The sequence below is a fragment of the Embiotoca jacksoni genome, unplaced genomic scaffold, assembly GCF_022577435.1.
Source record: "Embiotoca jacksoni isolate LCO1_2020_lvr unplaced genomic scaffold, fEmbJac1.0.p SCAF_32, whole genome shotgun sequence".
NCBI classification, from domain to species: Eukaryota; Metazoa; Chordata; class Actinopteri; family Embiotocidae; genus Embiotoca; species Embiotoca jacksoni.
In genome coordinates this window covers 5,073,071-5,100,249 of record NW_027185384.1, presented here as the reverse complement: position 1 = coordinate 5,100,249, position 27,179 = coordinate 5,073,071, and the positions used below count along the sequence as shown (strand labels likewise).

The following is a 27,179-nucleotide window of genomic DNA, read 5'->3' as shown; positions in this document are numbered from 1 at the left end:
CAAATAGGCCTCAAACACCATCATAAGCAATACGAAGGTCAGGCCAGTGAGCACATAACACTCCTGGAAACGTTGTGGCCACATGACAACAAAATGCAGAGAAAAGCAATAAAAAACAAAGCTAAGGAGATCAAAAAGATATTATATTACAGGACTATTTGTCATATTTTTCTGTAATTTGTTCGACAAGCTGTGAAATTGATCCCTTGTCGAGAAAACAAACAGCGTTTGTTTCACATCGATGTTGTGCAGCCACTTGGCCCGAGAGTCAGCGGATCACAGAGCATCTCGAAGGGTCTGAAATTTCACATTTTCGCTTCGAGGACAGATTTTCACGACGAGCGCAGGAGCCTCTCCGCAGACTTCTGGCGTTTGCCAGGGCCCATTTCACACCTCGCGCAAAGCCCGAGTCCTCTTTTAAAAGCAGTAAATAAAGAAATGGGCCACCTAACTAACACCGGCATGACGAAACATGGGGTGGCTCTGGCCTCGAGCACAAAGTAAATAGCCGAGTGTGAATGTGTCTCTGTGAAAGTAACAGGCGAGCCTCGCATGGGTCCCCGGGCTCAAATTTGAAATGAAGTGGTGGATTAATAAAAACGTTCCTTTGTGCGGATGGAGGTCTTTATTTCTCCATGATCCCTTTCAAATAGTTACCGTCCCTCGTCAAACCTGGATAAAGGCAGATTTAAAATCAAATGGTCTGTGTTTTTATGAAGCCGGAAGTACAGCTAAATATTGAGATGGACTACAGGCCTGTGATCACCTGAAGGGTCATTTAACTATTAAGTTGCTGCCGTGTGTGCTTAAATTTGAAAGGTATTAGTTTGCTGTTTTTAGTAACACTAGTTGTTTGGAGACGGGCCAGAGTAGTGCAACAAAATTTTAAAAATAGCATCTATGACCAAGGCGGTGGCGCTCGTGGCTTTACACAAATAACCTGAAGGTATTTTTTCTTGTTCCCGATCCTTTTAGTTTATAAAATTACAGATCCAGTTCGTAGGATTTCGTATAATCATCTAAGGAATCGTTGTGTTTCCGTTAGCTGTAAATGGGCCCTTCATATCTACGTCTTCTTCCACGGAGCTCACCATGTTGCACTACCATGTTGCACTGCCGTGTTTCTACAGCGGCCCAGAAGGGACAAACTAAACATGGCTCTACAGAAGGCTTTTTTTGTGTTGTTGTTGTTTTTTGTTTTTTTTGTGTGCAAGTTTTGTCGCCTCCATGCATTTTCTTCCACACTTGGACGGGGACTGGGAGTAGCCAGTCGTTTGCGGTTCGCAACCTCATCTCTAAAAAATGTCAAATTTCAAGCCGTATAATTAAACAATTTGATGCGTCTGATATGTTTGGACTTTTTTTTTTAAAGATGATGATGATAATAACCGAACCTGAATATACTCAGTGTGAGTGGGCAGCGTCAGCTGGTTGGACTTGCAGAATACAATCCGTGTGAGAACAGCACATAAGCATTTTGTGTGTGCGAGTACCCCCAAACACACGCGCACACACACACGCACACGCGCACACACACACACACACACACACACACACACACAAACACACACAACGGGGATTACGTTTCCTTGAGGGGTCATTCCAGTGTGGTTGGAAACAGCTGATGTGGCAAACTATCCCACAGATGGGGAGAGGGAGAGCGATGGAGAGAGAGAATCAGAAGGAAAACGAGAGGGGCAAGAGAAGTCATTTAGCAATAAACAGCTCCAGTTGTCCTTCAGGCGCAGCAGGACCGAGGAGCTTGTGTCCTCCCCGAGTCCATCGGCGGCTGGCGGGGCAGAGACTCCCTTCCCCCCAACTGTTTTCACATCCCGATCTCTCGAGCATCTTTCAATCCATACGTTCCTCTACTGTCCGCAAATGTTGCTCCTCCTCTTCTCGCCATTCGTTCGCGTTTATTGCCTTCTGTGTAATCCGTTTTCTTACCCATTTTAACTTTTGCCGGTGATGTTATCATTTGTGTGGACGCAGATGGTACGATCAAAACAAGACTGCTCCTGCTGCACGTAAACCGATCACAGCACATCGACGCACGTGAAGCAGGGGAAGGAAAAACCTTCGCCAGTGACTATTCAAAATCGCGTCGTCAGCGCGTGTCACGCACGTTTTTGTGCATAGTGGAATGTGTGCATTTGCGATTTCTAACATGAATTTGAATGACTGTGTATCAAATTTGGAGTCAAATTGAGACAAGAGAGGGAAGGGAGATGTCTGATCATGTTTCTGAGGCCGTGAGCTTTCGCGTTGTGCCGTTAGAGACCCTCAGACGCTTCAGGACATCACAGTAGATCTCGGTGTTGACAGTTGTATCCTTGGGGACAGATTCAGGGTGAACAATCCCAGGAACGCCCAGCAAACCCACCCGGTTGTGCTCCTGCTCTTCGGTCTTGAACGGTGAAGCTCCGACCCTCCTGAAACGCGAATGTTTTCTTTTTCCATAGCACCTGCCTGGTTTCGTGCTAAATATTTTTCCTCTCACTTCTTTTCTTGTCTCACAATTCACCCACTCTTCCTCCTGTCATCCTTTCTACTATTCCTCCCTAAGTAATTTCAAATTTCCTCTGCCTTACCTTTCCTTTCACTATCTAAATTACCTTTAAACTTACTTCAGCTTTTGTGAGTTTACATTTGTTCATTGTCTCCATTTTCTGTCCGGAGCCTCTGCACCGCTCTCTTTTTCTACCACCCCAATGTTAATGTGGTTAGGTGCTAAGCTAGTGTGAGCGCCAGTACAAGTAATTACATTTGCATTATTGAAGCTGCTGGCCTTAATCAACTGCCCCCCCCCCTCCCTCTTCCCGTCTCTCAAAATGACCTTATTGTATTTTTAAGTTGTATATTCATGTCAATGGCTCAAATTCATATTCTTGGTCCTCCTCCTTTAGTCAATTCTTTCCTTTTTTTTGTTGTTTTGTTTTACATATTTCTTATTTACACATTAATTCTCTCTTTATTGTGTATTTGTCTCTTGTACCTTTGTCTCACCTTCTGACTTCATATCTGTCTTCATATTTTTCCCTCATCCCCACCACTTTACCAATCTGTGTGTTTATTCACAATCTGCATAATGCATCTTATAAAATGATTGATTCTAAGGAACACAAATTATTTTGCTGTTAAGGATATGACTCATCATTTTTAGTTCATTGGTGATCCCGCATACTCTGATTTTTGGTTTTGTTTGCGATTACATTTCATTTGACATCTCTCAAGGGAAACATTTGCCGCCAGACAGAAACGTATAGATTTTATCTTCTGGCAAAATCAACAACGGCATGCCTCTTTTGAACAAAATGAGCGGTGTAGATTCAGCAGATAGTTTGTATGCACAGCCATAGCCACTGAGGCTGCACACACAAATCTCCAGAAAGAAAGACAGAAAGAACATAATGCAGTATTATAATTTGTTTTGTAATAATTATAAAAATCCCACTGAAGCGTAAGGTTAAAGTGGACTGATGTCAGTGTGGACAATAAACTTGAAAATATCCTGCCTTTTATACCCACATCGGAGGGATCATTACTTAAAATGTGCGTTTAGAAATCCCAGTATTTGTATATGAAGAATATTGGCTGATATATCATTATTGCAATATTGGCTCCACTTCTTAACATTATCCAATTCTACTAATGAGATATTTATACTTCTACAGATATTAAAGGGAAAGTGGATTTTTGCTTCTTTCTCCCCTTGTTATGGAATCAACCACTACAAATTAGTAATGCATTTTAAGGTTAAGGCGGTTTTCATAACTCTTTGAACGCTTAACGCTTTATCTCATCCCTCACTTTATCTCTCCTGTTTCTCCCTCTGTCTTTCTCTCTCCATTTTCATCTTGAACTACTCCTCTCATCGTTTCATCGTTTACTCCTTATTCCCTCTTTAATTTTTTTCTCTTTCCATACTCCCTTTATTTTCCTCTCATCACCTTTAAATCTCACGCTTCTCCGCTCTGCTTTCTTGATCTTAATCCATCTACTTTTCTCACTTCTTTTTATAACCGTCTTTAACTCTTCTCCTCTCCCACCTATTTCATCTCTTTGTTGGTGTTAATGAGGCTAGACTTGTTTTGAACATTGCATTATGTCTCCTCTGCTTTGTTTGTTTAGGTTGTTTTTTCCCCATACTGCTCTGCATTTTATTTTGTGAGTGATTGCTGTTTATCTATAATTGACATATTTGTGATGGCGTTAAAATACATTTTACTCAATTCTCATTTTTTCTTCTTTTTTTCCATTATTCACAACTCATTTTTACCTTCGTGTCTTCGTCTGCTTCCCTTCCTTTTTACTCAACTTGTCGCCTCACCACCTTCTCCTCATTCCAATAATTTTCCCTTGTTCCCTCCTTTTTTCATTCATATATTTTTGTCCCATTTTCTATTTTCTCCCTTTTTATCCTCATCCTTCTTAGATTCACTTCCTCTCTTTGTCACATCCAATGTGTCTGATCTTTGATCAGCTGAGGCAACAGGAGGAAATCAACTTTCGCTCCTTTTATTATTCATGCATTCCCCTCTTCTGCTGCCATCTGTCCATCCACCACGTCTGACCAAGCAAGTAAGTGGAACTGCCCCGGTTCACCCACATGAGCGAGCGAACACACATCACAACTGAAGTTTGTGTTTCTCTTTCTCAGCCAGGTGTCAACAGCATCCCGTTCTCTCCTCCTTTGTTCCCTCTCTCTCTCTCTCCTCTCTCAGTTAGCTGAATCAATAGCTCCTCTTCACCTCTCGGCCCATTCTATTAGAGCCAACAATGGCTCCATGCTGGACTAAGATTGCCTCCTTTTGTGGCATCGGATGTCTATCAGCAAGTTGGACAGATGCAACACAACAATGCCGCAAGGGTATGAGTGTGTGAGAGAGAAAGACACATGGGGACAGCGGAGAGAGGGAAAGACAGAGATGACAGGTCAAGATAAAGGCTACATAATAACAGACAGAGTGTTACAGACAGGACTGAAGGACAGGGCAATGATGTGTCACACTCTGGTATGGGTAAGAGGGAAAGATTGAGAGAAGCAGAACGTGTTTATGAGAGATGACAGGTAGCAGTAAGAGGTGGTGCAGACAATTACAGTTGCTCAGACCTTCAGGAGCATTGGTCAGTTTTCATACCGCAGCTTTGAGTTTGTATGAGCATACGCGGCCTTGATTGTGAGAGCAGTAAGCTTAAATGTGTTTTGGCAGCACGAGAAGGTTGGTAATCCAGACATTTGAGGCCCAGCAGAGAAATTCATTCAGCTGGTGCTACTGGATTAAAGGTAGGGCGTCACGTTAAATGCTATATTGCTGATGTTTATCATTTTAAGTATTTGAGTTTAGCATGTCAGCGTTTGCCAAGGTATAACTGAAACTGATGGGAATGCTGTTAATTTATCAGATATTTGGTTCTAAACCAACGTTTTTGACAAATCCAATTACGGTGGTGGGGGAAAAGTGAGGGGAATTATCAAAGACAATTCATCCTGACGGGGGTTAGAATGTCTGTACTCGACTTAATGGTAATCTTGTCTAAATTAAGTAGTTGCTGAGACATTTCGCTAAAAATCACGTCAATCAAAGCCAAATCAATTTTAACCAAGAACCAACCATGTTAACACCTTGTCAGCACTATAAAGGAAAATCCAGGAATTAAATAAGAGTCATCATGGATATCTGTACCAAATTCCATGGCAATCCATTGAATAGATGTCAAGATATTTCAGACTGCCAAATGACGTCTAAGAACTACCGACCAAAAGCTGCCACTGAACGAAACAAAAAAAAAACCCGCACATTGTTTTGACAGCTGTCAATTTTAGACTTCTTGTACAACTGCTTGTGTTTAGACAGCATTCCACATTTGGATACGTATAATAAGCAGATAATAAATCATTCTGAATATACTTTTTAAAGTTGGATATCAAAAATGTTTCACTATTGAATTAGAACAAAGTATAGTAGACTGCGCATATATAAACCTTTGCGTGGGTCTACAATATATATATTCATTTTCACATTGAAGGTTAAATGCTTTCATTCTTAACAAGAGGAGATAAGATGACAGAGGTATTTTACATCTTTCTTCCATGTCTTTCCGTTAGAAACCCAACAATCCTTTATTTTTCTAGCTGGAGAAACTATGGTTTCTCTAATTACCTGAAACAGTTACATTGACAGTGTTACTCATATAAGAAATCAGTCCACTGCATAATGCAACGTAACCTGGGAACATCTTTTACATGACTCGAATTAGTACTTTTCTTTAAGTCAACTGTTAAATAAAAATAGCAGGTGAAAAACGTATATAACATATCACATGAAAGTACACGTGAAGTACAAGAAGTGGATTCAGTTAAAAGCACAAAGATAAGCCAACATAATGGAGATTCGCAGTTGAAGTGAATGACGTTGACTATCTCGAAACAAAAGCGGAGTTCAACTTCAGAGATATATTGGACAGCAAGTGAACAGTTAGTTCTTGAGTACCAGTAAAGAAAAAATAGAGGGAGGTGTGGGGGGTTAAGTCTAAGTTGTTCTTCAACAGTGGCTACAAATACAGGCTCCCCAATAAGACTTAGAAGACAAACAAATACAAGCATACTGTAGAGCGTCACACACACAGACACACCAGCTGGCGAATCACTCCTTCTGTCTATATACGCGCACGTGTGTGTGTGTGTGTGTGTGTGTGTGTGTGTGTGTGTGTGTGTGTGTGTGTGTGTGTGTGTGCGTGTGCGTGCGTGTGTGTGTGCTGGATTGAGTGACAGCCGAAGGTGACGGTCGGGGACCCTCGGGAAAACCAGAACAGGACATGGCGTCTGCTTTGGTCTGGCTACCGTCTGCTAGACGTCGCTCCTCGGACCCTTGCCACTACTCTGGGGAGACCTCATCTCTAGCAGGAACCGTGGAAACAGATGGTTACCTTGACAATGAGCGGACGCATTCCGATTGGCTCGTTCTAAAGAGATGTACAGCATCAGACATACAGCAGCGATAGAAGGAGCTGTTGGCCATTTCATCTTTGTGTATTTTACATTCATTTAATACTGTTTATTTAATTTTTTTGGTGGCTTAGCTGCAGATGGGTTCACGCGACATAGGTTTGTGAATAAACTTGTGCCAAATAGCCTTTTTTCTTTACTTTAAGAGTACCTGACGTATACTTCCTAATTCAGTACATAAAGTCGTACTGAAAAAGCTACTGAATATTACTCCGGCTGTCACCTGCTCAAACTTTCAAAGCAAAAAGGTGAGAGAAGCTTTATGTTCACGAGTCAGTAAGTAAGATTGACTCTGAAAAGTAACAAATCAATGTCTGATGAATAAAATCAGCTCTTCCGAACAAGTGAGCATCATGCTACAGAGAAGGAAGTCAAACCATGGCACACTAACCCAAAAAGAGACATTTTCCATTTGTCAAGACTACTGTTGAAATATGATAGGTTCAGATCCCACGGCGAAATCAAATTTCTCAAAGTTAGGTACTACGCTGGAAAAAATACATTTAAAGATCCCCTGCTGTAAAAGGCATATCTGCAGAATTAGCATAAAAGGCAGGTTTTCATCTGCTGGCTTTAAAACTGAGAGCCCTCGGGGGTGTGCTGGAGGAATAATGGACTTTTTTAAACTTTTTGACTTCATTTCCCTCTCCGGGCCTGGCAGGTAAAGACACAAGCTCACTGGCTACGCGTGGAAGGCATGTCGCCGCCTCACACAATGGGTGCTGCTGTCTGTACTGTAAAATGTGACAAAGATTAAATTACTAAGGCTTTGACTGACTGCTTTTTATTGCAGACATTAATAATATATTATGGTCTGGGATTAACAAGACATATTTAAATCAACAACACAATATTGAGCGGAGATGACAGTTTCATTTAAAATTCAGTCGAACGGCAGAGTTGGAACCATTTTAACAAGATAAATTAGTAAAGTTAGCCAGAGGCGCTGTCCAATTTAGCACAGTACAAGACTAATTGGCTGCTGGAAAGACTGGGGCAACATGGGGGTCAACTTAACAGAGTTGTGTCTCAAATTGGTTAAACGTACTGATCTGTAGAAACTCCATTTACTTTTTTTGTGTCTTTTCTTTCATCAATTCTTGGACAATTACGTATTATGAACACATTTATCTATTAATGTAGAAGCACGGTTAACAGCACTCTAATGGATAACATGACTGCATAATCATGAATAATAAATAATAATAAACACATTGGAACTTAAATAATGTACGCTCTTATAGTCCAGTGGCCCAGATTCAGTCATGTTGTTTTGATCGCGTCAGAACTACATATGGCACATTCAGGTTTTCTGTTTGATGTGTAAATAGCCTGTGTGCTGTTATCTTGTTGATGCCGTTTCAAACACACATGCACACAAATGCCCGTCCATTTACCTGCGCCTACAAAGGTCATTCCAGGACAAAACAATGCCCCTCTTCATTAATTTACCCATTAAACTGTCACTCAATGTCCCTAAAACCAGTGTGCGTGGGTGTGTTGAGAGCTAGATGAAAATGCAAAAGTGAAAAATATTGCTCTCCTCGTCCTCAGCCATTAAAAATCTGAGGACCTTTTCAGCGGTCTAGAACTGTGTAGACTAACAAGAAAAGTTTTTTTTTTTCCACCAAATAAATCATCCGGTTATTCTGATTTTGTCAACACAGACATTAGTATTGCCTCGATCTCTCTAATCTTTCATCCCAGGTTGCTCTTTAGAGGAGGGGGCTGCAGTGCTGCCAATTAAAGCAGCAGCTCATTAGAGAACCCGCTTAACTGAATTGACAGCCAAAATGTTCACATTTTGGTGAAAGAGAAGCATGGTGGTGAAGCACTCAAATGGAAGCTATGGGCCAATTTAGTGTATTACAAAAGAAAAAGAAAAAAAATTCTCAAGTTTTTCAGCTGTATACCAGGTAATTATATAAAACTACGAGAAAAGCACACCAACTGTGCTTCATGGATGGATGAGATAAAGTAAACGTCCCTTCAAACAATTCCCCAACCATTTTGTGGTTTCCAAACATCGCATTTAAAAGTTTGCTCATGCATTGTTGTGCAATTAAATCCTTTAAATATTTCACACCAATTGGTCAAAAAAAGGAGGACACCATCGTGGCACTAACTGCACAGGAAACTGTGCACATATACATATATACATGTATATATATATATACATATATACGTGTGTGTGTGTGTGTGTGTGTGTGTGTACATATATATATATATATATATATATATATAAGGTGCTTAAAAGGCAGTGCCCAAATGTAATTGCACAGACAGACTCTGCTTCTCGCTAACCCAGACCTCTACCTTCATGCCCTCAGTTAAGTGTAATAGTGTGTAGTGGATGTGAGAGGGTTTGAGATGAGGTCAGAGCAAGGATCAACAACTAATTATGGTGCTGAGGCACTCAGCCTCAGTCAGATTGTTTAGAAAGCATTAAGAGGGAGGGGGGAGGGGGGCATGGACTTCCCCTGGTGCATTGCACATAATTAGTTTGGAGCCAAGGTCACAAACAAACACAAGCACGGGGACAAACAACAGCCGCACGCACAACAAAGCAGACACGAAGACACACACTCTATTCTTCTCTCTGACTTCCCCTCATCACTTCGCTCTGTTTCGCTCTCTCGGGGGCAACAAGGCACAGCGTCTATTCATTTCCCGACTGAAGAGCCGACCAACTGATAGTTATTTATGGATGCTCACATTTTACATCAGCTCCTTTTTTTTTATTAATTACCTTTAGTGTGGGGACATGAAAAATTAAGTATATTTTTAGTTCACTAATCTATCAATTAAACACCACAAATGAACAGAAACCCCGTGTTAAGGTGAAAGTCATAGACTAAAAGGACGTAGTCTCCGGGTGTGAAAAGTGAAGCCAATTTGGAAGTTACTTAAAGGGCAATAATACACAGGCTCGAAAAAAAAAAAAAAAAACTCAGGCTGCAAAAGACTCCCATTCAAAAAGCGTCAACCTCTCTTATGAAATACTAAGGCAATAGCTTTTGGTTATTGTGGTATCATTTGTTAGAATCACTCCTTCTGAAAATAATGCTTAAATAACTAGATATCAGGCTTCAAAGAGGGATATGTTTACGGGCGTGTCTGGTTTGATTGACATGACTGAGCTGCTGTCAGGTTTTCCATATACTTATATAGTGGCCGAGCAAAGTATCCCTGAGTTCCGAGTCAGATCCATTCCTCACTCCCCCAACTTGTCCAAATATGGTCACCTCGGGCTCCAAAAAAAAACAAGCTGACAACGGCCGAGATGCCAGACTCGAAGCTTCCAATCGGCAGTTGACAAACCAACCGCTGGCGTCACAGTGCCTTGCCACTTCGTCGAGACATTGCTCTCTTTTCTCACTAAAACTACACTACCAAGGGTGTTTCTTTTACCCTGAAAACACTAATTTCCATATGACAATAACAATCTTGCCCAATCGATACATTTAAAGACTAACTGCTGCAGCCATTCTCTTAAGTGTTACTTTAGATTTGGGTCATTGAACCGACGGGGGGAGACTTGGCAGAGGATTTTTTTTTCAACGGTGCCAAGAAGCAATGATCACACTAAGTGTGCTAAAACATGGTCATGGACACAAACAGTAATATCCGGGCCGTTAAAGTGACTTTTGGTGTTGCAAGCATCTCAAAAGGAACTCTAATATGGCAAAAAAAAATGTTGAGATATAATGAAGTAGTGAAGGGAGTTTACCAATTTTTTTTAACTTTTCTGTTGCTTAATAATTTAATTCTAACACACCAAGAGATATGGTAATTATATACTTTGGGATGGAGGCAGAATTGAGGATGCTAAATACAAGTGGTGCTGTTGAGGGCAAATCTACCACCAGTCCAAGCAGGCAGGCGCATTTAGAATTGACAGATGGCTCAAGCATGACCGCTGAGAGCGAGGTCGATTAAGAGAGCTGGTGGGCAAAAAAAAAAAAAAAAGAAAGAAAAGTAGGAGGTTTGGGAAGAAATGATGAAACAAAGTGAAGTGTGGTGCTGCGATCTGTACGCAATTATCTGTTCTCCAGACACTCTGGCCTGCTTTAGAATATGCAAGGCAATCACATTTCTAAAACCCACGCAGAAAAGCTGCTGCATACATAATGCTTACACAGGAGGGTAAGCTGCCTTTGTAACGGACGGGACTGTCAGACCACCCGAACCCTGCAACAAGCAACACCGCGCATACAACTGTAGTGTGACATGTACAAACGCACACCGACCGAGGAGAGATTTTAGGCCGGAAAACGAGTTATAGCATTTAAAAAAAAAAAAAAAAAAAAAAAAAAAAAAAAAAAAAAAAAGGGCCTGTGGAAAGGTGTGATTACTTTGGAAATTGCTGCTCCGTAAACAGTGAAAACAGAGAGAAGAGGCTGCTCAGTGGGAGTTATGGTCTGTCCAAACTGCATGTCGGGTGGCCAGATAGCGTCGTCGTCCCCCCCCCCCCTCCCCATGTGGATGATAGCTGGTTGTGTTAGCCGCCTTGAGTCACAATAGTCCTGTAAACTGAGCAGTGAATAGTTGCAGCCCCAACATGTGGCACTGTGGTGACTCAGGATGCTGAAAAAAAAAAAAAGACTGCACACTGATCTGAGCTCTGCTTGTGTTTTTTTTTTTTTTTTTTTTTTTTGGAGAGATATTATTTTTTTGGCTACGAAATATGAAGCCGAGGATTTTGAGTGAACAGTGTGAGGATTCTGCTTTATTCAGTGTGTCCCTGGCAGGTAGCTAACACAAGCTGGCCAGCTGTGTGTGCATGTCGGGCTGATGTTTCGTCAACACAAACAGTGCAGATGAATCAGTGAGCAGACTCTCAGTTCCTCCTCTATGTCTGCTCCAAGGGAAGATTAAAGAATGAAGCATGTGGTGCTGGCCGTCCATGTTGTAGCTGAGTAACAGTTTTATAATCGGGAAATGTGACTTGATCCAATTCTGGACTAAAGGTTCGTTTTTAGACAACCTCCATCTTCTAAACACACACACACACGCACGCACACACACGCACGCACGCACACACACGCACACGCACACACACTCTTACCTGGATGCCGTCCAGCAGTTTGCTCATGCACCAGAAGCTGTCAGCCTCGATGTTCCTCAGAGCCTCTTCCTGAAGACTGGACACATCAAAGTTTTCCACTTCCTCCTCTGGGGGGGAGAAAATGAGAACAACGACAGGGTGTAAAGAATTTGCCGTGCGGGAGAGAAAAAAGAGACAGCGTGACGGTTGAAAGCAAACGGGGGGGAAAGTTAAACAAAGGCGGTGGGGGGATAGAGACAGAATGGAGAGGAGAGACAAGGAGAGCAATTCAAAGCTTCCAGCACAGCAAGGGCTCTGTCATAAGCCCACCGTTCAGACAGGGAAAGGGGGGGGGGGAGGCGAGGAAGTCAGAGGTGCATGGGGAGGACAAAGGTACAGTGGTGGGTTATGAAAGAGATGTATGGAAAGGGAGGGAAGTGCTGACAGGCTGGAGCTGAAGAAAAATGAAGCGACGAAGCAACGAAGAGGCAGCTGAGCATGTGGGAAGACGAGCAGAGCAGCCGGATGATTATCATCTTTTAAGAACAGCAGTTCAACCTTTTCCACGGCTTCTTTGAACGTGAAGAAAAATGCACCAGTCTTTGTGCGCAAAGCATGTGTACTTTGTATAGTGTAGACACAGACAGTGTTAAACATACTGCATTTTCCTGTGAATGTAAAATTGTGCAACTTTAGTTCAGTATTACGAGTCCAAATCGTATCACTAATTAAGAGTCGCCTTTGTACTTTCTATTACAGTCCTATCTTTACTAAACGCCTCCGTGATCCCACTTTTTTCTTTTACTTTTGGGTTGGTATTTCACTGCTTATGCCATTTGTAAACTGCGATACCATCAAGTGCAAAGACAGTTGTGGAGAATTAGGTGTAGGAAGTCAGATAAGCTGAAAGATAAATAAGTGGAAGCGCAATTAGGTTTGGACGTTTCCTAAAGACACACTGCCGACTGAACAAAAGAAACAATTGCCAAGCAGCGAGCACACGAGTTCCCCCCAGTCATCTCCAGTGGGTGACTTCAACGACGGGTGTCATCAGATGTCATTAACGGCAGCAGTGTGTGACGGACTGCAGGGGCTTCTGACGGGCTTCTGACAAGCCACTGACAGCCAGTGGAGAGGAGATGGGACAAGACTGATTAACAATGATCTGGAGAGAGAGGGAGAGAGGGAGAGAAAGAGCAGCTGCAAAGTCTGGGTGTGTGTGGGTGTGTGTGGGTGTGTGTGGGTGTGTGTGGGTGCGATTATGTGTGTGGTCATACTGTATTATCAAAAATGTTTGTACGTATATGGGTGAGTTAGTACAAAAACACTCGTACGTGCGCACCCACCCACACATTCACCCACACCCACACCCACACCCACACACACACACACACACACGGGACCTGGCAGCTCTGCTTGGTATCCTTGGCAACCCCTGTGGAATGTTGTCAAGGGTGTAATGAGCATGCTCAGTCTGACAGACAGACGAACGGGGAGCCGGCAGCGGGCCAGGACTACAAAGCTACAAACAACTATTTTGTGTGTGTGTGTGTGTGTGTGTGTGTGTGTGTGTGTGTGTGTGTGTGTGTGTGCGTGTGCGTGCGTGTGCATGTGCGTGTGTTCTGATTATTGTCTTGTCTGCTTAAAGTCGTGTTAGGACGGACAGAATCCGGAGCGAGAGGCTACGGTTTCTTCATTTCAGCGAGACCTTTCACCCCGTCGCACCAGGGCGGGTCAACGTGTGCAGACGCACAGCAATCTAATTTTGTTCGCATGGCTACCAGATCTTTAATACCAGATATGGAAGTGGTCAGGGGCTGAAATGTGATTAGATGTCAGGGTAGTTCATTCTAACCACAATACTGACACAGGCAATGAAAATAAAAAAAAATAAAAACATAATACAGCCACAGGCCACACATAACGGCTATTATTTGGGGAAAGATATAATTTCATTTTGGAATGAGATCTAAAAAAAAAATCAGTTAGCAATGAGAAGTGAAAACACATCGAGAGAGGAAGAGGTCGTCCAGCAAGAAAATATTACGAGTCAGAGACGGCGGACGGGATGAAAGCGCACTATATTTCTCCTCAGCTTAAAATTGAGGCCACGGCAGGAGTCAACTCCAATCAACTGGACCTAAATGTGGTGTTGGAGCAGCTGTTAGAGCAGCGCAGACACAAAAGCAGCCACCATCTGACCAATTTAGAGGCAGTATTTAATTTGATAGCGGCTCTATAGAGATGCAGGAGACAATGGCGTTACATGCACACGGAACCCTCAGTGGCACCGCGGCAGCTCTAAACACCGGTGATGGCATTAAATCTGTCGTTGAGAAGATTAATTGTGAACAGGCCGACTGGAAATTTGCGTGGTGTCGTCGCTGATTAACAACGCGGCGAGAGTGCCGCTGCGCCGCCGTTTCGGTAGACCCCGAGTATCCCAAAGTCTCAAATCAGTCTCTGCGGCGGCTGAGGCCTTGCTGTCGGGCCGAGTTCCAAACCCAGACCTTGACTCCGGAGCAGATTAGAAGGGACGGCTTCCAAGAGTCCAGCGGTTGCACTGGAATCGGGCGTAGCTCATCACAAGAACAAGGACACACAAGAGAAAGGGCTAGGAGGAGCTGAGGCCGCGTGGCGGGAGCGACTCTGACTCGGGAGTCAGCGCGGCTGGATCGTACGGCGACACTGCCCCCTGTGGTCGCTGGTGGAAGTGACGCTGGCACCAATAACCGGCTTTACACCGATGAATGCTGAAAAACCGGTCAAGGCTCAGATCATTAGTCATTTTCATGGTCAGGCAGTCCAGACGGCACTTTCTGTTCACCGTTTAAAGGATAAAAGAATCAAAGCCGTGTGCTGAATGTCTAATGAATTAACAACCTGGAGCTGCCTCACTTGATCCACCTTCATACTTGCAGCAGTATGTTTTTTTTTTTTTTCTTGTTTTTTTTTTTAAAACATAAACGCAAAAGATCCATTAGGCCTCCTTTAACAGTCAACAGACTGTAGCAGGTGACCTGCCATCAAAAGAAGAAATTGCTAATTACTTTCACAGGATCCATGCCTCAGCAGGAATTTCTTCCAGGAATTCTCTCGGTGATTACTTTTGGAGCTCTGCCTCCAGCTGACAATACATGTCTGCGACATGATCCGTGTCTCTGAAGAAACGCTTCACAAATAAGAACGTGGGGAATTGCTGGAAGATCAAGCTTCAGTGAACTTCACAACAGTCAACAGAAGTCTCAGCGGCTTTCGTTCTGCGTGCGATGTGCCTCCACAACAATCTCTTGGCAAATAATCTTCTCGAACTCTTCAGAGGCAGGGTGTCGATTGTTAGAAAGAGTAGGTCAGACGTTCACCTCGGTAGAAGGCGAGAGCCTGGAATTATACAGCCAAAATTCTCTAAGACGCGCACACACACACACACACAGTGTGCAGCAAGATGGCATTTTGTGAACAAAGTGTCAGATTAGCACACGCAGACTTGGAGGTCTGGCCAAGCAGGTCTGGCCAAGGAGCGTGGGGGCAGGACTGCGCAAAAACAAGCAAACCGAACAATATAACCCAGTACAGAGCAGTCCGTGTTTGAAAGAAGAATCGTTGTTTCACTTCTTTTGATGCTTATTTTGTGTGTTCCAGGGGAAAAAAAAAAAAAAAGCAGCTTTAAAAGTGATAGTTATGACTGGAAATGTTTCGTACGGAGATCTGAACTTTCGCCGACAACATGGCGACGTCTCATTTCCCCACATCAATCCGCGCTCCAATCACCTTTCATACCTCTGATAATCTCTTAATCACTCCTTTTGTACGTCAACGCTTCTCTCCATCCGCACTTGTTCGCTCCACCGCAGCCATTTCACAACTCTTCTGTTGCAACCCAGCCTCTCCAAGCTGTTCTCCCCCGCCTTTTTCCTCACCTCTCGTCCTATTGGCCACCGAGCCAGTTTCCTGCCAGGCCCCAGGGCTCATTTCCTGTTTGTCCTGGCGCAGGGGGCAACTTGTCCAGAGAGACCAACTGCTTGGTCACTTCCAGCTGTGAGCACTTGGCACAGCTTGGCATGCGAAGCCAGGTTACACCTCCAGAGAGCCGCGCGCGCACGCGCACACACACACACACACACACACACACACACACACACACACACACACACACACACACACACACACAAGTGCTGCCATCTGCCCTCTACAACTATGGGCCACAAGGTAATGTGATGTAAGATGATAAACGAGCTAGTTTAGCCTGATGTAATCATAAAGTACGTGTGCCGAGTATGTGTGCGCGCGCTGACGGCAATTGGCAATAAAAAATTAAAAAAAACTGTCCTGTTTGACAACCTTCTGTTGGTTCCAATTAATCACAAGCCAACCTGAGTTGCCGACCACCAAAGACAGATAGCATTTGGTTTTAACTGGATTTCAACACCCAAAAGCCCACAAGATCACCTGACTTGTCGCAGTCATTACTTATAATTTGCAGCCGTAGTTCAGGTTAAATCTAATGAATCTAATGACTTACAATTTGGGTGCTGAATCCAAACACGTCGCAATCCTGTTTTCACCTTCAGAATGACACCGCGGTGACACAGCCGAAGGCTTGCCGCTTAAAAATGAGACACGCGTTAGCTGCTAGTTAGATGTGTAATACTTCAAAGTGTCTGCGCCCTTGTCACCCCTCCCCAACACCACCTCTCACTTTAGGATGCAGCCACAGAGAGAGAAAAAAAAAAAAGTGATTTCCTCTCAGTGACACAATTAGTGTGATAACACCGTTGTTAATGAGACCTGAACACTTTCCAGAGAGGTGACATTCATACTGCTGGATAATTACGGAGAGTCAACCTGGCAAACCTGATGTCACCAACACACCGAGAGCCAGCCGACACACACACACACACACACACACACACACACACACACAAATATGCGAGAACACACGAAATGAGAGCACAATGGGAAGAGAATTATGAAGGTGTGTGAAACAAGATGTGAGGTTATGAAAATAGACAGCTGGAAGCAAAGGAAGGCAGGAGCGTGACAAAGTGTGTGTGTGTGTGTGTGTGCGTGCGTGTGTGTGTGTGTGTGTGTGTGTGTGTGCGTGCGTGCGTGTTTAGAGGGGAGAAATGGTGGAAGTGATGTGAGCCGAGGTGAAATTAGAGTAATTGTTTTTTGTTTTTCTCTCGTCAATGATTTGATGAAATAATCTTTCTTTTGCAGCAAGTCTTTGTCTCAATGTATTTGAGAAAAGACTAAAAAAAAAGTACGAAAAATATGTGAGGTCCGATGTCTAGTTTCTAGGACTGACCCCCAAATAGTCGACTAAGCTTAAGTCTACCTATTAGTCGCAGATAGAACAAAAAAAAAAAAAAAAAAAAGGAACTCACCGTCAGTGACGTAATAAATGAGTGACAGAAACATCTGTTACCTGGCAAGTTTCCCATTTAGGAAGGTGGACTTGTGGGTAATCTGATGACGTGTACGCTGGGTTCTTGTTGTGGGAACTGAGTCAGTCTCAGAAGTAACATTAGCAGCACGTAGCCACAGGTAGTGTGAAGTGCGTGCTGACAGCAGTGATTGAGTTACTATCATCAGCCATAAAGTGTCCAGATAAACCCAAGTTTCAGTTTAACAGATGAAAAAAAAAAAAAAAAAAGTTTCCAATACACACACCAAAGGGTGCAGGTTGTCCTATGCTCTGACCCGGAAGCTGTTAGACTAAAATAATGTTCAGTCTTCTTGCTGAATCATTCATTCAGAATCATTGCTGCTTTTGCTGTTTTGTCATTAACTGGTGGCTGTGTGTGTTTGTAAAAGTTATATTTCAAAAGCTGAATATAACGGTTTTGTATTTTTCTGTCATCATATACTTAAGGTATGAAATAGTGATCTGAAAAGTACTTAAACCTGTCAAAATGAAAAGGAGTCAAGTACAAAGTACAAAATGTCAATCTGAAATGTAGTGGAGTATAAAGTAGCATCAAATGGAAATACTCACGTAAAGTACTTCTTGATTATCCTCAAGTTGAGTGCTGGAGTAAATGTACTTAGTTACTTTCCACAACTGCTCATTAGTCTCCAAAAAAAGCAAATCAATGGAAAGTCTTCCAGTGTCATTAGAACATAGTTCTAAGAAGTTACAATGTTTTTGTTTTTCTTCATTCAAGTGCAACACAAAGCTCACTCACTAAACGCACTGAGCTTCAGCTTCACCAACGATAAGGAACGCTTTGGGCCTTAAAATCTATCACAATGTTCTCATCTCCCAATATCTGCACTATAAGCTGTGTTTCCATACATCAACTGGCAGACCCCAAGGCTGTTGGAGAGATAATGTAAGTCCTTGACATCAAATGAATACAGTTATTAATACCATATCTGCCTACGTGCAGACACATAATGATCCACTTGCCCTGAGGTAAGATGGTGTCTTGTATGAGGAAGCTTCCAGTGTTTAATGTTGAATGAGGCCATTGCATCGCATTAACTGCTGCCAATATCTCTATACACACACACACACGACAAACCGTCCTCACGGACGCCCCTCGTCCTGGCCTGTGGGGCGTTTGCACAGCACAGATGTGAGTGAGAACGTGCGAGTCGACATGTGCGCAGCTGGTGACTCCATACTCGCGTAACCACGGCAACGTCATAGAGATGCACCGCTGGCTGGTGTGAGGGTTGTTTGTGTTGTTTGTTTTTTTTTACTCCACGGCGGTCTTATTCCACAGTGATAAACATGCAGATGAGGAAGAGGGCAAAGGGAATCATAGCTGGAGCAAAACAGGATGCTTTTCTGGGAGATCTTGTAATTTACAGCCGCTGACGAGACAGGTGCCCACACAACAAGCAATCTGGAAAACGCGTGGCGTTAACACGACAAAGGCAGGTTTGCCGAAATGTATGCATTGTTTTGAATGCAGGTGGCCTTACCAACACAAACTCGGTACTCTCCGTTTTTAACCACTAATTGGTACGTTGCCGGAATTTTCATCTCATGCATGCAATTCTCCCGTTCTCTCTTGTATACCTCCAGTGTGTCGGCGGTTTATCATTATCCATAAGATAATCATCTATTCGTAATCATTTGCTTACATATTCATTTATCTTGTAGTGACAAATGTCTCTACTCAGAAACTAGAGATACGTGCCTGTGAATTTTAATTGGACCGTGATAATCTGATTCAATCTGCGCCCAGTTTAACACACGTGTGTGTGTGTGTGTGTGTGTGTGTGTGTGTATTTGTGTGATTCATGACCTTGGGTTAGAAGTCAGAGGCAAATCACTTCTAAGATCATGTGTTCAGTGTGCGCTCAAGTCTTTGCATGGCTGTAAAATGATGAGATTTTGCAAGTATGTTTAACTGATTAATCAAATGAGGGGATTTTTTTTGTGTGACTACACTATTAAAGAAGGTGACTGTCTCCATATTATGCTGTACAACATTTTCCTCATCAACCTCCAAGTGTTTTGCGTTTCTCTTTAAGTCCTAAGTGTAAGCGTTTTTTTTTTTTTTTCTTTTCCCCCACGACATCAGTGCGTACACTCGATGAAAGCTCAGTGTTCACTGTTTCATCGCAATAATGCAATCTTGTTGTTCAACTATGAATGCAGCACACACACGTCGTCGAATGTATTAAAATGCCCTAAGTGCCTCAGCACAATTGCTTGGCCATTAAATAAAGTGCGAGGGTAATTCAGTTCATGTTGTTCCACGTTTTCTATGCTGCTGTTTGGTTTTCCGTAGCTGCATGGTACATGTGATGCGTAACACTGGCTGCAATTCAAGTCCTCTTAATGGAGAAGTGCATCCAGCACGACTCCGCTTCAGTCATCAGTTGCTCCGATTACATATTAGAACGGAGCTACTGCTTTCACTACATTTTTATGCATTACATATACATACATACATACATACATACATACATATATATATTTTTTTTTTTTTTTTTTTGTGTGTGTTTTAAACAGCCTTTTTAAGACATGTTTAAGACTCCTCAGATCCCCAGACACGTGCTTTTTCTCAGTAAGCTTTCACAAATGCAGAGAACTGGGAACTTTCCCCCACAACGCTTTTCCTTATGAAGAGCAACTGGTTTCTGCCAAGAGCACCGTTTTTAATTATACACACACTGTTTAGTCGGCTTTTAGCGAGTAAGAGCTTTATATCGCTCTTTTTTCCTTTTGACATGTTGCATTGTTATAAAAAAGTTTGTCTCCGCCGCACGGCCAGCCACTTAACACGCTTCACGATGCGAGTAAAATTTGGTTAAAGTGAGAGATTTACAACGTGCCTTTTTTCAGATTATAGTTATGTATTTTGCCTTTGTGCCTGTAAACTGTGCTTTTGAATAAACAGCCCTTTTGAATTATACCATTATATATATATATATATACATATATATATATATATATGTGTGTGTGTGTATATATATGTATACATATATACACATATATACATATATATACATATGTATACATACATAGATATACTTCAGTAAAACATTAGTATTTGACGCCCTCAAAACGAGAAGGGGTTGATATGTATTATAAAACCAAAGCATACGCAGGTTATGTGTCAAACTCTGATTTCCTGCATTAAAGAGGTTTAAAATGACACGTAGCCAGCAGATGAAGTCTGCTTCTTACAGGCTGCCTGCCTCCTTTCATTAACACATACAAACATTTTGTACTTGCGTAAATCGTCCAATCTATTCAAGGCCTTGTAAAATCTGCCTGCCTAATGTGTAAGACCCATTTGGGAACCGAGAGAAAGTTTCCTGAGATGTAAGTGAGGGATCAGTCCATTAAGTCATTAGTGTGTAATCTGTGGGCTTAGTTCGGGAAAGAAAAAAAAAAAGAAAAAAGAAAAAAAAACATGAGGGGGAGAAGTAATAAGTAGACATTATTAACGACAGCAGGACGCATTAAAACACACCGGCAGCAGAAATAAAGAGAAAGAGAGCGACACCTGAAGATGTAGTCCTGCGCTGGCAAACATTTATCGAGATACACGAGTGTCCGGGTTCTTTGCGCGTGTTTGTGTTTGAACGGCGTCCCACATATCTGTGCCAGTGCATGTGTTTGTCTGCGCGGTTTCATCTGTACGTGCGTGCCTGTGATGCAATCCAAAACACCACACACCACCGGCGCAGCAGCAGCACGGTAAGATGACTGTTTCAATTGCCTCCAATTGCATCAGGTCAAGCGGAACGCGTCTCGCTGGTGACAGAATGATAAAACTGATTTTTTTTTTTTCTTCTTTTTTTTTTTTTTTCTTTTCTCCCAATCACACGGCTGACACGAGGAATAGAGACTGGGAGAGATGCGAAGGCGAGGAGAGCTTCAATTTATGGCTTTTTATAGCCAAGTAATTAAGTTAATCTAAAAATATTCAATAACCCCTGCGATTATTCACAGAAGATAAATCATTTTTTGACAGAACTATTTCTCTGGATCATTTAGGAGCTCTATTGCTTTTTATCTGGAGCGATGAGAGAATCTCTGGTAATACTGGGAAATAAGATCAGGCCGGATGCAGATGAAAGCGCAGCTATTGATTTCCAGCGTTATATATCCTATTGTCATGCACTGACAATGGTCTGTATGATCGCACAGGTCATTTCTGCACCGCAGGCCAAAACATCATTTTCACGACATGCAATTTAAAAACAACAAATGTGTCACACGCAGCTTTGTTAATGGCTTGATGAGCAATTCCGGGATAGTCTTCATTTAGCACCATATTTTAAATTTTTGTAATTATATTAATTTTCTCTCACTGCTGAACATTATTTTGTATGAAAGGAAACAATTTCCATATTTCTGCCTTTTTCTCTGGCACATATTTTGATTTGAGGGAAACAACCATTCAAATCCATTACTTTTAAATGGCTAAAATACTTCCTCCGTTTCTGTAGCCTACGGGGTCGAAACCTCATCTTATTTCAGTTGTTTATGTAATATGCACAAAACAAAGGGGTAAAAAAAAATTTGAAAAAAATTTGAAAAAAAAACAACAAATTAAATCCAGCATTAAACCTGGTGCAGACACAAAAGAATTAAGTAAAACAAACCTAAATAGGATAAAACACAAACAATATATGAAAACTAGAAAATCCCGACAAGTTAATGAACTCATTAAATTTCATGGCCTGCCAAAACTCGGAATGTCTAAGACATCCGTGCCTCTGTTATATTACACTTGTGCATATGTCGTGAGATGCAGAAACAATTAATAAACACCAGATCCTACCGGCAAAGCTGAACCATTTAGATGATAAAATATCCTTTATTTATGGATGTTCTTTTGCTGTCTGAGCAACCCAAGCCGCTGTAGCTGCACTGTAAGCTTTGTTTTACTGATGATTCGTGATGACTATTTTTCGACAGTGCATTTCTAAGTACATTTTTAACAATAATAATAGTACAAAATTACATCAAAATGCATAGTTTTTAGTCAAATAACTGTCCCCTACCCGCCACCTAAGCCCTCAACTTATTTTGACCAGCCTGTAAGTTAAGCTATGCTTTGAATTGTTACCAAATAGTTATGGCACGCAAGCACAGATTGCACTGCGGGTTTGAATGTTTATGATAAAGTGGATCCATATTGCATGTGATATGATGTGAATATTTAATATTATCATCATGTAAGTATAACGATGCCTCTCAGATTTCCTTTCCAAGATCTGGCTTGAATTCACCACCACACCACGTGCGTCAGTAACTTTCCACTGGGTCAAAGTTTCCGCAAAGAGTTGCACATTCTGCAGTCACATTTGCTTCTTTTTTTTTTTTTTTTAGATCCCTACTTCTGCGCGTTAAGTGTCTTTTGCCTCTCTCAGGCCCCGTTTTGTGCAGACACAACAGTTTTGAACGAAACCCAAGTGCTGTTGTCAGACGGACACACCGAAACAAATAACCAGACGTGTAATGAATACGATCAATCTCGTCATAAACAAGCGCCACTCACATGTTCTCATGTTAGAACTCAGTGGGGTTAAAACTGTATTAGAAAAATAAATCCAGTTATATGGAATGGACAGCACCCCAACAATGAATGTGTATTAAACTAGAGATGAGATGATACTGTGCGTAACCTCTTTATGGTGATAGAAGTAGAAAATAAATACAAAGAGGCAACCATCAAGTGTCTGAAAGAAAAGAACATATTTCAGGGGAATGAAAGAAAGGCATTTATCTGAAGAAAGTTGGAGATAGTCAGAGACGGAGGGGTCAAAACCACACGGCTGATTCAATTGCTGCCCCTCCAAATGCTATTACTTAACCCCAGAAACATAATGATTGCCTTTTAAACCAAATAGAGGAGTGGATACTGAGGCAAAGCTCGAGAGACAAAGAGAGACAGCGTCAACGAAAATTGAAGAACAAATCTCAAAACTGTCTGGGGAGAAAATAATGCCAACACCAAGTCAATAATCTGCCCGAATGATTAAAGCAGGAGAAATTAGGGAAAGCAAAAGAAGATAAGGAACAAAGTAGAAAAGACAGTGTTCCTGCTGGATGTCAGCAGCTGTGCTCGGGCAATCACTAAGCAGCTCATTAGAGCTAATAACAGACGTTAATCAGAGGGAGACTTAGAATAGAAGACTCAACCAACGGTGGCCAGACCATGGGGAGAGAGAAGCCGATATTAGTTAACCGCCTACTGGCCAACATCCACTCCACAGATTGCTCAATTTATACACGGACAAACAGGCAGATGAATGGATAGAAGGAGAGGAGAGGAGGAGGAGGAGGAGGAGGAGGAGGAGGAATTAACTTGCTTCTCCACCAGCTCTGCAGCATATTAACTCTTGTGGCCTTGAGTTGCTGAGTGACTCCACAGCCCAGATTAATGTGACCTGTTGACTCACGCTGCTTTCAAATGAGGTCCCATGTGAATGAGAAGAGTCCATATAACTGTTCTTGTGGTATCCTTTCTGAGTAAACACAACATAAGGAAAATGGTCCATACCCCCCAATTAAGATGCTGGAAGCAAAGAATTTGGGCATGTTTCTCTAAAAAATGACTCAAAACTGATGATTAGCAAATGTATACAAATTTATTTTCGAACAGTAAGTTGGTCCAGCTCACAGTGACTCCTGGAAACCCAAGAGTAACAGAACTGCTAACAACTGAACACATCATCTAATTTAGCACTACATTGTATAAAAGCTGATGTGGCGAAAGCTCGCCGCACTCGTGGACAGACATCAGATCAGAGGAGATATGAGGGGAAAATGCAGAGAATGGGAGGGAAAGACATGAGATATAACGAAATGCTGAAAGGGCCAAAAGTGAATGCGTCAAGCAAAGCAAACGGCTGCTTATTGCAGGACAAGCTGCCAAAACAGATAACCTGCCAACTCTCAAATCCAGAACATGACATTTCGATTGTCAGTTTCGGAGAAGAAGAGGACTTAATTTGCAGGCAAAGTTCAAAGTGTCATTCGAGTTTGTTTTCCAGCCAGTCTAACGAGACTCAGCGCTTCTGTTTATAGCTGCAGTCCGTCTTCTGTGGGGGTTTGCATTTGTGGCGGCTCAACTCGCCAGTCTGCGGCCCGTGTTTGCGTGTGGTGTTACACCCCTGCAGGCGTTTCATCACAGCTGACTGACAGGATGTTTCCATCTTCCCTGGCTGTGTCCCTGGACGCTCCACCTAGCCGGCCTATCTGCAGGTGCTGCACATACACACACACACACACACACACACACACACACACACACACACACACACACACACACACACACATACAGCGACAACGCTGGCGCTGAGTGTGTATATATAAAAGTGTAATGGTTTCCCTGCCACAAATTGACTTTTCAAAAGAGACATCCAGCAGAGCTCTCTCTCTGTTCTGAGGCACTGTAAGTGTGATCATGTTATAATAGGCAGGGCCATTCAACTTCAATAGCAACTGCGCCAGATAGGAAAATCACATGGGGCTCGTGGGCTATCCAGAATACTTTTCAACCAATGCATACAAATAATGAATACAGTATAAAGCTAATAAATACATAGAGAATAAACCACTTGCTCACGTCCCTTTTCTTTCACTTTCATGGCATCATTGAAACCAATTCCAGACAGCAGCCAGTACACTGGTGTATTACTTATTGCAGCAAGCAAAGCAAATAAATACCAGTTAGTCCATTCGCTCTGCAATTTGCAATTTTCACAATCAACTTTACATCTCAAACTTTGCGAGAGACCGTTTTAAGCCTGTTGTTAGCTTTCAATCACACGCACACTTTCGCGAACACCAAAAGGATTTTTCCTGATCCTCTACGTCCAAATGCCATCCTGTCGCCGAGTTTACCCACACAGATGGTCTTAAGATGCACACTCCACCACTGTGCTTCAGCTGATTTGCGGGCAGCAAGACGGTATCATTCAAAAGGGTCGTTTATTCAAAAGCACAGTTTACGGGCACAAAGGCAAAATACATAACTATAATCTGAAAAAAGGCACATTGTAAATCTCTCACCTTAACCAAATATTACTCACATCGTGAAGCGTGTTAAGTAGCTGGCTGTGCAGCGGAGACAAACTTTTTTTTATAGCAATGTAACATGTCAAAAGGAAAAAAGAGGGATATAAAGTTCTTACTCGCTAAAAGCCGACTAAACAGTGTGTGAATAATTCAAAACGGTGCTCTTGGCAGAAACCAGTTGCTCTTCATAAGGAAAAGCGTTGTGGGGGAAAGTTCCCAGTTCTCTGCATTTGTGAAAGCTTACTGAGAAAAAGCACGTGTCTGGGGATCTGAGGAGTCTTAAAAATGTCTTAAAAAGGCTGTTTAAAACACATACAAAATACAAACACCATTCTCTACAGCCGTATCAGGACCTTCATCATACAGGTCTCTGTGCTCCTCATCCTCGCCATCCCCCTAATTCCCACAAGGACACATCTCTGAAATCGTCCTGATTTTATGGACGGCTCTGGTTGGTTGGACGCCTTATTTGTCCCTTTACCTCCATTGGCCGCTCTCTAAGTGATGCGAGTTGGGCAAATGTCTGCGGCTTTTTTTTTTTTCCTTTCTTTTTTTTTTTTTAAACCTCTTTTCTTTAGTAATTCACATTCCATTTGAAGTTGAGCTTCTGCTGCTTCTGTTGCTATAAAATGCATTCAATTGTTAAAATATGCTTTAGCCAGAACATTTTAGGTTTGCCCTCATCCTTTCTTCTTCTTCCTCCAGGGGCCCTACTCGTTTAGATTTGAAAAACTAAGAACATTGCTGTTTCTGTTCAATAAAAATAATTTTAGAAAATAAAGTGCTGTTTGTTTTTCTAAACTGCATTTGAGTGTAGAGGCAGTGGATTTTCGAGAAAACTGACCGAATAATAATTGAGTCATTTTGAAAATTAGTGGAACTTGGAGAAAATAAAATCTGCTTCCAGTATCTGTGACGTTGGCAGGCAAAACTGGCTGTAAAATATCAAGTCTCACACTCGAATTGGCTACATATATTTAGGACTGGGTATCGTTTGAAAATTGTCAATACGGGTACCAATTCCTAAACAATTCTTTTTTTTTTCCTGTACCATTTCTATAAAATCCATTTTCAGAAAGATAAAATCACCTTACATGTTAAGGTACAAATCGTTCATGCAGTTTAGAGAGGGAGAGAGCGGAACCCAGGTGGTTTTATGGAGCTACAACTGACAGATGCCGCCTCAAGCTTGCCGACTCCGCACAGAAAAGTCTCCAGTTAATGCAACACATGAAACTCAGACGGGTACGGAGACAAACATTTTGTCAGGAAAGAGTGAATTTAGGCGTCCTTATGTAAGATTGACTTACCCAAGTGGATTTTATCCATGTGGATGGGCCACCCAAGTCGAAGCTACATATGCTAAATGCTGTAACTCATTTAGGCTGACAAAATGTTCTGTATAAACAGCAAAAGTTCTCCATTTTAAAACAATCACGTGTTTGTGTGGATGAAGGCGAGGTATTTGGTATCGAAATGAAGGAATTTGTCAAGTTGGACACCCGGCCCTACATTCAATGCGGCAACTGCTCAACTGCTCATTGAGCAAACGATGACAACGTGTACGCCGTCATTTAGGTAAAAGTAAACCTCTCGCTAAATCCATTCTTTTTAAATTTGCA

General features: G+C 42.2%; 1 protein-coding gene across 2 annotated transcripts in view; it reads right to left on the bottom strand.

The window, feature by feature from the left end:
* tbc1d22a (TBC1 domain family, member 22a) overlaps nucleotides 1-27,179 on the bottom strand; it is a 120,167-nt gene that overhangs the window by 43,663 nt on the left and 49,325 nt on the right. For both annotated transcript variants that reach the window (XM_069164779.1, XM_069164778.1), the window contains exon 10: nucleotides 12,078-12,184. In XM_069164779.1, the coding sequence (XP_069020880.1) occupies nucleotides 12,078-12,184 (107 nt within the window). The remainder of the gene's footprint in view (nucleotides 1-12,077; nucleotides 12,185-27,179) is intronic.